A 12,486-nucleotide genomic window follows, 5' to 3' on the forward strand; every position below is an offset into this window, starting at 1 on the left:
GTTTTCTTCATCTGATCTCTCTCTGGTGGGTTTTTTCTCTCCCGGGAATACACACACTCAGCATGGGGTGGAAAATCAAATCAGACAGGCTGCTATCATCCGTAATCGTGCAAAAATTAGCCTCCCTGAAAGTGATACAGTTTGGAGGATGTTCTTTTTCTCAATGCTTATGTAAGGTAATTTAGCTTAAACTCAAAGCAGGCTTTTGCCTCTATCACATAGGCCTACAGTCATATAATCGTTCTTCATTGAGCTCACGCCGCTCCCTTTGCATTTGAGATAAATGTGCCTAGTGCTCAGTGCTGGATGCTCACATATATCTCGGAGAGTCTTGTTTGTGTGTACTCATCCTCCTCCAGTGTTTTTGCCGCGGTGCACTGCTTGGCCTCGGATCGCTGCCCGTCTCGCAGTAATTGTGGGCGGCTCTCTTATTAATTAGGCAAGGCAGTGCTCTCTAAACATCATGGGAGAACGGCTGTTTTTCTACCTCACATTTGGACCGATTTATTTGTACATTTCCTTTTGCAGCGTTTATTAACAGCATAAGGACGTTTATGTATTTTTATCAGAGCACTTTTTGTACTCAGGATGTGAGAATGAGTCAGCCCAGAAGGGTGCTATTAATTCACTAATGGATATGTTCATACACACACATATACCAACATCACACACCAACACATTGGCTCTAATTATCCATGTAATGTCAGGGGAGACATTAGAGTTCACTGAGCCCCGATGGGTGTCACACCAGAGCAAGAGAGTTCAAACACACGTTAAGATTTGGAAGAAGCTTGTGGTTTTTTAATTAGCTTAAATTTCATGTTCGCAATACCATGGCGGCATCTAATCACTTGACCCCTGACCTCATAACTAAAACTCCTTCTCATCACTTGAACTCGTAAACTACTCTAAATGTTTTCAGGTCTCACCTCATTGATCCTCGTATCATCTTTGTCAACAGGTCTGACCCGGGGCCTTGGTATTGTCACTGCGCACACAGAGACGTATCATTATGGGAAAACAGAACAGCAAACTCAGGCCCGAGATGCTACAGGACCTGAGGGAGAACACGGAGTTCACTGACCACGAGCTGCAGGAGTGGTACAAGGTCGGAACATCTTGAAATATGCTTTTTTTTCTTGAAAATCTTTCTTTATAATTAATGCCAAATGGTTTTGATATAGTACATTTATTTACATTTACATATAGAGTTATCTGATGCAGTGACAATTATACATTTTTAAGTGCACTGCAAAAAAAAAAAAAACTGTTTTCTTAGGCTTCGATCACACAGAATGCGTTTTCGCAGCAGGAGGTGCCTTTTTTCAGAAAAGCGCCCAGCGTCATCGCATTTTTTCCCCATTGTCCAATCGAATGAATGGAGAGGCGGGCTTTCTGTTGTGGTGACCATTATCTTGATTAGACTGACAGCACAGCTGATTCAGGGTTTGCCTAAAACACAGCACACTGTTATTTTCTAAATTAAGAAACGTCAACCAAAAAAGGCAGTGAGGTGTGCCTCGCATTTTCAGACCTGAAAAACGCGTTCTGTGTGATCAGGGCCTTACTCAGTATTTTTGTTTTGTTGTCCAGCAGGGCTGTAACCACCATAGACATTGAGGGGGTCAAGTCCCCACGAATAATTAGAAATGGCCAAATTGTCCCCCCCAATATTTGATACTCTTGATGCTGCTATGCTGTACTCCATTACACACCACTCTTTTTGTGTTGCTAGGATGACAAAAATTTGTGAAAGTAAAAGTGGTTTGCCTTAGTGGTCTAACAGCATTCGTCACTGTCAGAATGAGCGAGATGGCCAATCAAATCAAAGAAGGCGGGGCTTCTTTAGTTATAGCAGTGTGTCGTAAGATGGAAGTAGCTAAACATTTAATATTTGACAACTGTTTTACAATAAAAACATTCAGCAACCAACAGTAATATCAAGTGATGCAAACTACTTGACAGCTTTTACGAAATTTCACCATTTTGAATTGAAAATATGACATTTGACACGACAAGATCAGGCAGACGAAAATAAGAGTGAATGTGCGCATATTTAAAAATATATATTATTTGCAAACGGTTTACTTTATAACTACATAGAACTGGAACTTTTACCGTGCTTAATAGCATGGGTGCAGCGGCGCATTGTGCAACGAAAGTCCACTGAAGAGGCAAGTTGAGAACCCAAGTGCAGTTTATTATTAACTTAGTCCAAAACATAAAACAAAAGACTTGGCAATGCAATACAAAAAACAAGAAGTTGAGTTGCGTTGACTTGACATAAAACTTGCCAACAGAGGGTTACAACATACAATAACAGACGAAGACACATGGCAAACATGAGGGCTAAATACACATGGGCTAATGACAGGACAAGGGACAGCTGTAAACAATGATTAAACAATGAACCAATAGGCTTGTTTGAGATGCGCCTCGCCTCGCCTGCAGTTCAGCCGAGACTAGGCGGCTGCAGTGAGGGAAGGAGTGAAAAAAGTGCAGGCAAGCAGGACAGTTCTCTCTTCTCGTAGTGGATCAGACACCTGCGAGATCAAAGGCAGATATCGCAGGATTCACACTCGTGCGCTTTGTTGCTGATAAACTGGATGTAATTTAAGTTGAATATGAAAATAAATATTATGAACAAGACACCCAAAGTTTTTGTTATTTATTTCCATTCGAAAGACGTGTTTATAAATCATTTTTACTTTAATTAGGCCTACATACATGCTTGTATATATATATATATATATATATATATATATATATATATATATATATATATATATATATATATATATATATATATATATATATATATATTTATAAATATGACAACAATCACATAACCCACAGAGAGATCGCCTTTGTTAGAGAGTTTGGGAATATTCACACATAAAAACATGATATCAGAGTTTTAAAATCAAACATTTTTAAAAAGAACCATACATCACGGTTGTTTAAACCAATAAGCATTAAGCTGGGTCGTCAGCAAGTCGTTTCCCATCATGCTTTTGCTCAGCGCAGTCTGTGGAGAGCAACTGCGCTCAACTGCAGAATCCGACACATCCGCCTTTCGCTCGCAAGAGTTTTTTGACATACGTCGGCATGACATCAGAGCAAGGTGGACCGCCCTCGGACACATTTCTAACCAGCATGCATCTCGCGCTGATCACCGGTGATCGGTTCTGCGCAGATTTTGCTCATCTCAAACAAGCCTAATGACATGACAAGAACATATGACAGGATCACATGAGGGCCAGGGAATCACATGACAAAAACCATGAAGTGCATGACAAGACAAAACATGACTGTGAACATGACAAACTGAAAACATGAAACATGAAACATGAAACATGAACATGAACCGTCACCAAAACACCCTGTGACACATTGATATTACGCAGCGCATGAAAATAGTCCTTGGTTATTACGCAGGAATGAGAGAATAGTCCCAAGCCATACCGGTCTAGAAAATCGCAACTTTTCATTTTCCGTCGGTCTTAGTACACGATGTAACTATACACATCACAACATGTAAATATGAAAATGTTGGCGTTATTTTGTCACTTATTGAGCAGTAGGCTAGCAGGAGCCGTTTACCTCCAGTCTTTGTGCTAAGCTAGGCTAGCGGTGGGTGCGTCCCCCCCCCCCCACAAAAAAAACATGTTGGTCCCCCCAAATGTCTAAGACATGGTTACAGCCTTGTTGTCCAGTACAATTTTTTTTTTAATCTGAAAAATAAACTAGTTTTCCCTTTAAATTAAGTTTCCATTGGCAAAATAACAAATATTACAAATATTATCTTGTTTTATGCATTGTCTCACTAAACTTTGATTCACTTTTTAAGCAAACAAAGCTTAATAGACCAATTTGGAGCAGACGTCACAGTTACGTCACTTGCAGCTGCGTGCGCATTGTGGTGGCAGAAAAACAGTGGTAACACCTGGAAGAGAACAGGCAAAATCAACGAAATAAGAGAAATGTCTTTGGATGTTAGAATCGGAATGCAAATAAAAGATGGTCATCATTTTTAATAGAGTATAGCATCGTCGAAGAGGCCTTTTGAGGCTAAACGCAGACATTTATGGTTCCAAGCCATTAAACGGACAGACTGGACTGATGAAACCTGCGATGATTAGTCTACTATTAAAGCAAGACTTTGATATAAACAACAGATCTATGTAATATTCACATATGCAGTTCACAGGGGGCATAATGTATTAGCCATACAGATGCAGCATGAAATAATATTTAAACCTAGGCCTATAACATTTTTATCTATTTATATCTCCCAATTAGGACTATATAACTCGCAATTGTGAGTTTAAACCACATTCTGAGGGGGAAAAAGTCTGAATTGCGGGATATAAACTCACAGTTCTGAGGAAAATGACAGAATAACAAGTTTATTTCCTACAAATACTCCAGCTTCCATAGACTGCTACGGCAGAGCTGTCATTTTCTGCATCATTGCTGTTTGCAAACTCCAAATTGGTCTATATCTTAACTTATTTTGCTTCGCAAGGAAATATATCTTGGTCTGAGAACGTTTAGATATTTGTACTGGAGAACCAAGACAAAAAGACTAGTAGGAAAGTAGGAAAATCATTTTTGCAATGTGCGACTTTGGTTCCAAACACTTTTGGGCCCCTGTTTACTCTACATGGAGGGTAGATGATTGGACTTTGTTAATATTATCTCACGTAAATAGCTCTCCATCATACTGTTAGACAAAATGTGCAAAAATTTTACCTTTAGGGATACAACAATTGTCACTGGAGTAATACCCTTAAAGGAACTTTGAACCTTATCTATCCCTAAAAGGTGAATATTAATAATAGTAATATTTACCCTTAAGCCAATACTATGAACATTTTACGGATAAATTAGTGGCAAAGTTCCCTAAAGGTAAACTTTTTGCACATTATTTTCTGAGAGTGTATGGTATTTATCCATATGCATATTTTAACATGAAAACAGCAACCCTTTCCCAAAAATATGGTTAAATATAGCATTTAGTGCAGTATGTCTCTATGTTCAAGTGGTGTTCATGGGAAATGGTTTACAGTAAAAATGTATCCCAGGGTTGGTTGCCCCAGAATGCCCCTTGTGCCAGAAGGTTATGGTTAAGGGCATATGTATGTACATTTAAGCTACTTTATCATGAGCCACGGAGTCTCTGGGGCTGAAAAATCTCAGATCATATTGTGAATTCAAGTACTGTCGGAAATGACTGTTAGTTTGTGTAGTTTGTACACATTTTGTGTTGTGTAGATGCAATTTATGGTCTGACAGGCTTGTGCAATCAAACTATATTTCAAATCACTTTCTGAGGCACACGACTGATAAAATACACAGATTATACAATTACACAACTAATGTGCATCCTTTGCGTTTCATTATGCGCCTAAAATGTTTCCTGTCTTTATTGGGAAATTAAATAAGAAAGAAATACTGAATTGTCCAGCTAGTTTATTTTAGTATTAAAAAAATCACTTGAACACACATGTCATAATTCTGATTTCCCACGAGGACGTGAATGCAGCAATAGATCTTCTATGGCATTATTATTCTGCCAAATGTCAACAAAAAAAAGCGTATTGTAACACAAGAGTACATCCATGTAATTCACAAGTTTGATTCTCTCCTTACATGCAAAACTGGACTCGTGCTCTCAAATATGCAGTGCTCTTTTATGAATTGCCTCAAACGTTTGCCCTGTGCACTCATGAATCTCTCCATCCTCTTGTGCTAGAATTGAATTTGCTTTGCTCCTGTATTAAACATTGTCATTGTGTATTAAACGCTTCTGGCTGTATCAACCAGAATAGGCTTCCATGACTGACAGATGAAAATGCTAAATAAAAAATGCACTTTTGACATTTGGCATTATAATAACGCTCAACCTTCCGTCTTGGAATTAAACTCACAATCACCTTGGCTGTTTGTGAAGGATGAAGACATAGCCTTAGTGAAAATTACAGCATCATTATGAGTTTGGGGGTTTTGGGATGCTTGTATCTCTGACCTGAGATGTCATATTCTAATAAAGGAGCCACTTAAAGCATGGCACTAATGGCAATATATGTTGTTCACTCTAAACAGGGGTTCCTCAAAGACTGTCCCAGTGGGCATTTGAACGTCGAAGAATTTAAGAAGATCTATGCCAACTTCTTCCCATACGGTGATGCCTCTAAGTTCGCTGAGCACGTCTTCCGTACATTTGACACCAACAACGATGGGACCATCGACTTCCGGGAGTTCATCATTGCTCTGAGCGTGACATCACGGGGGAAACTGGAGCAGAAGCTGAAGTGGGCCTTCAGCATGTACGATCTGGACGGAAACGGTTACATCAGCCGTGATGAAATGCTAGAGATTGTGCAGGTCAGAATCATTCTGCGATGCTTGTGCTGTAGTTTACACTATGAATCCACTCTTAAAATAAAGCAAATGTACAGTATATTGCATCTATACGCTGATTTTCTCAATGCTGTGATGATTTTGATAAGCAAATATGCCTATGGATTATTTGGAGATTAGACGTTTGATGCTGCTAATAATCCTGGGGCCCGTTCTTCGTACCTCGCTTAATACATCTAAGATGATTTGACAGATCCCAGATCTTTTAATCGTGATAACTGATCTCTGGCTAATTTGGTTCTTCAAACGAATTTGCGGATTGGATTAAAATATCTGGATTAAATGATCTAAGATTACTGAGCGTTCTTTTTTCCCCTGAAGAGGGCAGATGCATCGATACTCGAAACCATGATCAGCAATGCAGCGATTGGCTGGCGTCAAGACAGCAACGTAATGACATCATATAATTAAAAAGCCACCTGGCAAAAAACTTGACAAATTACACAAAAAAAACCCCACGAATTTCTGAACCTTTATAAGGAAACAGCCAAACGACCAAACCAACATAAAAGTTATAATAGATAAATGATAAATGTTTTTTTTTTAACATGATTACCAATTATTTATATTCACGATTTTATACAGTATTTGTACACCCTTTACATTTTTATTTCAATGTTGTAATTTAATTTTTAATTCAATTTGAAGCAGATTTGTAACGTGACAGTATTTAAGTTTCTTATGGGTCAAGATCAAATTATCCTCTCTTGCGCTGCATCAAGCCACTCCCATAATATCCGTGATCACTTAATGCACGGCTCAGATTAACTGTACAACATGTGTGTAAACCAATAAAAACAAAATTATATAAAGTAATTATTCCATCACAAATAAATCGCTCAATCAAGTGGCTGTGTCTATAGTATTATACACAACATTATACATTCTCATATACATATACAATATAACATTTTTATATTATTATTTAATATTATTATTATTGCCCCTGGTTCAGTAATGAACTCTTGTAATAAAGTAGCAGTGGCTGGGACAGATTTTAAGTATCACCTCAAGATGCAATCTAATCCTGTTTACATGAAATAAGCCGCTCGCGAGCAGGTTTGAGTTTACGGACCTGTTACTATGACAGCAAGTCCAGGATGAGCTTCGAAGAACCAAACAATCCAAGATCATGTCAAATCACCAACAATCAAATCGAGCTAACTGAGTTAGCCACGTACGAAGAACGGGCCCCTGAACTTTTAGTTAGCTTGTCAAACTGATGTTTAGTTGGTTGGCCAGCTGGTCTTCCAGCCTTACCAGCTGACAAGCGGTCAAACTACCAAAACTGACTGGCCTAACCAGATTGGTCAGACCAGCTAACAGGCCCGTTCACACCAAGAACGATAGCTTCCACACCAGCGGACAATATTGTTCTGTTTTGTCGTCTGCCACTTTAAATGCTCGCGCTCTTGAAAGTCTGGTGGATTTTGATTGGCTCTTATTGTTTTTATTCATCAGCTGGAAAAAAAAACGTTTTGAAACTGATTCCAACGATATTGTTTCTCTTTGACATTTATAATATGTCGCTGTTTCACAGCATGTTTAAAACACCCTGCAAATACACTGCAATAAAGGGCTCGGGATTGTTTTGCACGCATTTTTAAATGTCAGCTGTCACAATGCAGTAATTCTCACATATACATCTTCATAATACCAGTTACGTGAAAGTAGACAGTAATATGAATAAATGTTTGTGCTCAAAATTAGCCTAAAAAACTAAATAATAAGCCCAATTAAGGATAGCAAATATAATTTTCCAAAAGCACAAACATGATAACATTTGAACATTTTTAAAAGTTGTACTGTATACAGTAGCCTATATTCACAGTGTGTGAAAATGAAAATATTAAATACATTTAGAAAGGCATTTACAAATGTTAAATACAGTTTTATTTCAACTATTTATTTAGTGTTATTGAGCACATTAGTCTTATGATGGTTAGAATTTGACAGATAGCATCTCACAAATTATGGATCAAGAAATACTCCTGTTTGTTGACTTGAGTGACTTTGTGATTGTTGGATGAAAGAAAAACATTTGCTTTTATCTTTTATGAAATGAAAGAATCAAAATATTTAATTTATATTGAGTAGTTTTATTCTAACTAATATGATACTTATTATCAGTGCACATAGCCTTTCAATATTTAGGCTATATATTCAATATAGCCTCAATATTTGTTCTCCTTTGTTGTTTCTCATAATGATTCAAATTTATCAGCATCATTGATCATAAACCGACGGACAATGTTCAGGATAGCATACTACCATAAAATATTACTATGTCCGCACTATTAGTATAGTATGTACAGTAAAGCTATGTATTGTATTGACTAATTAATTTTTATTTATTTTTTTTTTACAAAAAATGTTAAAATTGTATATATTTTTTCAAATAGCGAGCAAGTAAGCTTCTATTTCAAACTCAGAAACCCATTCTCCTTATAAACCAGCAGTGACTTCTAAGTACAGTACAGGGCTTCATAATTTTGCAGAAAGCACACAGATGAGAAGCCTGACCCCTGGTGGAGAGATCAAGCACAAATATAATAGCGAGCTGTCCCAGATGAATGCTCCCCTGTCAGCCTGTGCTGTGGGAATAGAGAAGCTATTAGCATGTGCTTAGCATGCTCAGTTGGTACCAGTCTCCCTCAACCAGGCTTGGCAAAACTCCGCTCTGTGCGACGCCTGACTGGCGAAGATCGCGGCGATAGAGGAGGGCTGTAGCACCCGCGCCGGCTCTCTTCTCTGTTGGATTAACAAGTTAAATTTAACCGGGGGTTTATCCCTGTGTGTGCAGAACGGTGGGATTATCCGCGAGCTCATGGAGGTTACAGTTGGCTGGCACTCAGAGATTGCAGCGTGCTGCATATTTTATCACGGCCGCTGCTTTTAAAAGGTGGAGGGCTTAGCCGAGAGTTCGGCACCAGCAGTCTGCCCAACTGTGAATATCATTATTGCTCAAAAATAATTTATTGACTTAAAACCGACATCTCTGATTTAGTGGTAAATGAGCTGAAAAAGCCTATGAAGTTTCCCTGCTTGAGTTTGCTTTCTACTTCATGGCTCATGTAGAATCTCGGTGCAGGATGATATACTGATTGAACAGAGTATACAGATAAGGGTGGTCTACTGATAATTTAGATATTTTTTTTAACCTGGTTCATCATTCATATCTCTTAACAGGCCATTTATAAGATGGTGTCATCGGTGATGAAAATGCCTGAGGATGAATCCACACCAGAGAAGAGGACGGATAAGATATTCAGACAAATGGACCTGAACAATGATGGTAAAATTTGGACCAATTCTTGAATTCATTTTGAATTGAATTCACAAAATGGCCTAGTGTGATTATTAAATAGCAAATGTGATTTATTTTCAATAAATGTATAGTATGCACGCACGCACACAGAGCATGTGTGGGCTGCATGAGGTGGCATTTTCAGCAGCCTCAAGGTGGTGCATAAGAATGTTTGGTTTAACTTTTTTTTTTTTAATTTTCAAAAAGCGATTTAAATATACTTTATAAATCAGATAATGTGGCACTGGTGCACAAAATACTGTAACCAGTAAACTGTTTTCCACCAGAACAATGGCTTGAGAATGTGGCACAGCACCTAATTGTGCACTTGCATTCAAAACTTGGGATTATTAAAAGGATACATTCAATTTATCAGTAAAGTGACAGTAAAGACATATGTTTTTTTTATTTATTTCTTTATATATAAATATTATTCATATAATATTTATTTAAATAGTACAGATTTATATCAAATAAGTGCTGTTCTTTTGAACTTTCTATTTATCCCCCCAAAATATTAGTTTCCACAAAAATATTAAACAACTTTTTTCAACATTGATAATAATAAGCAGTATATCTTGAGCAGCACACCAGTATAGTAGAATGGATTCTGAAGGATCATGTGACTGAAGACTAGAGAAACGGCTGCTGATAGAGCCTGCTTAAAAAGCTAAAGAGTTATTTTAAATTGTAATATTCAAGTTCACTTTCAAGTTGAACTTTACGGAGCCCCTAAAGGGACATGGGGGTGGGAAAAAAAGTGAGATGGGAGGAAAAATAATAAGTCAATGCTATTGCGGTCTCTCGCATACGTTTTGCATTCCCCCGAGAAACTTTGCTTTCTATTGCAAAATGTTTGCTGTTCCCCGGAGAAACCTTGCATTTGCTCACAAAACGATTTTTGTTCCCTGGAGAAACTTTGCGTTTTGCGTTCCCCCGAGAAACATTCTCTCGCAAAACCTTTGCGTTCCTCCCTCTCCACGAAACATTTTGAGTTTCCCCAAGATACTTTGCTTTCGTTCTCAAAACTTTTGCGCTCCCCTTAGAAACTATGATACATTTTTTAACGCAAAGTTTGTCGGCGGAACGCAAACGTCTTTGAGAGGGAGCGCAAAGTTCCTTGGAGGAACAAGCCAGAGCAAGTCAAGTCAACTTTATTTATATAGCGCTTTTTACAATGCAGATTGTTTCAAAGCAGCTTCACAGTGTTAAACAGGAAAATAGTGCAACAGAATTTGATTCGGCCGTACAGCCGCTCTGGGGAAAACGGTGATGTCATCAGCTCATTTCAATTATCATATAGTAGGGGTGTAACCGTACACAAAACTGACGGTCCGGTACGTACCTCGGTTTTGAAGTCACGGTTCGGTACGGGTTCGGTACAGTTTTAAAAAATGGCTTTTTATTTATTTTTTATTAAACAGTGGTTTACTGACAAAATTGTGTCGGTCCTTAAATTAGTTAAATTATAACTAAAAGTTTCTTAAAGATAATGCTGTAAACTATATAGGGAGCCCTTACTTGCACATTATTACTATAATATTTAAGGTTAACAACAGAGCCCAAACTATGGGCCTATATTCAGCTGATATTCATTTTTAGATATAGGATAATCAACACTCAAATAACACATTGTGTGCTAACATGTAAACTTCACATAAGGCAGTTTTTGCATTAACTCCTAAATCTAATTATAAAATTATGTTTTTTCTCCAATTCGTTGTTGAAATATAATCTTAGTGACTGTAATTTTCATGACAGATTTATCTAAACATAGCATTAAATAATCAAGACATCACTAACAGGTTAAGTAGAATTAATATATATATATATATATATATATATATATATATATATATATATATATATATATATATATATATATATATATATATATATATATATATATATATATATATATATATATATATATATATATATATATATATATATATATATATAAATATATATATATATATATATATATATAAATATAAATATAAATATAAATTTAAATTCTACTTAACCTGTTAGTGATAATATAGTGCATATATTTAGTGAAAGAGTTGATTTCTCTAGTGAATTATGACTTCTGACTCTGAGGTAAATGATGCTGCGTGACATTGTTTACAAGCTGTTTGACGTCTTTCCGCAGTTGAAACACTGATTGAGCGATTACACGACATATGATACGTTTCAGTAAGTGTTATCCTCAATATACCTTAAGATATTAATTCATGTTTATTCTTCTGGAAGAGATGATCGCGTTCTCTCGCGCGCGCCGCGGCCGCTTGAATTGACGCGCCTATACAGTGATCAGTCGTCACATTAAAGAGCGGCAAAACGGCATTTATCATTTGAATTTCGTGAGATAAAATGGACTGAATACATAATATGTTCGAGTGGGAAGGGAACTAGGATTGAAATGTGTTCCGCGCTTAAAACAAGCCGACTGTTAACTGTTAAAGATTGCATTCGGAACCGTTCGGTACACACGCGCACCGAACCGAAAGCCCTGTACCGAAACGGTTCGGTACAAATATGTGTACAGTTACACCCCTATCATATAGTGACAATGTGGGCAGATCAGTAATTTAGTTTATAAAGTTAATTTAGTTTACTAATTAGTTTTATTTGGACATTTAGTTGAACATTTTGTGTCACCAACTGAGCAAGCCAAGCCAAAGGCGACAATGGCAAGGAACCAAAACTCCATCAGGTGACATAATGGAGAAAAATAAACCTTGCGAGAA

The 12,486-nt window shown here is 37.2% G+C and overlaps 1 protein-coding gene across 4 annotated transcripts in view; it reads left to right on the top strand.

Annotated features, from left to right (window-relative positions):
• hpca (hippocalcin) overlaps positions 1 to 12,486 on the top strand; it is a 55,737-nt gene that overhangs the window by 39,930 nt on the left and 3,321 nt on the right. For all 4 annotated transcript variants that reach the window (XM_079830026.1, XM_079830027.1, XM_079830028.1 and 1 more), the window contains 3 exons: positions 962 to 1,108; positions 6,109 to 6,390; positions 9,616 to 9,721. In XM_079830026.1, the coding sequence (XP_079686152.1) occupies positions 1,013 to 1,108; positions 6,109 to 6,390; positions 9,616 to 9,721 (484 nt within the window). In that variant the 5' untranslated portion in view covers positions 962 to 1,012. The remainder of the gene's footprint in view (positions 1 to 961; positions 1,109 to 6,108; positions 6,391 to 9,615; positions 9,722 to 12,486) is intronic.

The sequence above is a fragment of the Gobio gobio genome (assembly GCF_949357685.1).
Source record: "Gobio gobio genome assembly, chromosome: 11".
NCBI lineage: Eukaryota > Metazoa > Chordata > Actinopteri > Cypriniformes > Gobionidae > Gobio > Gobio gobio.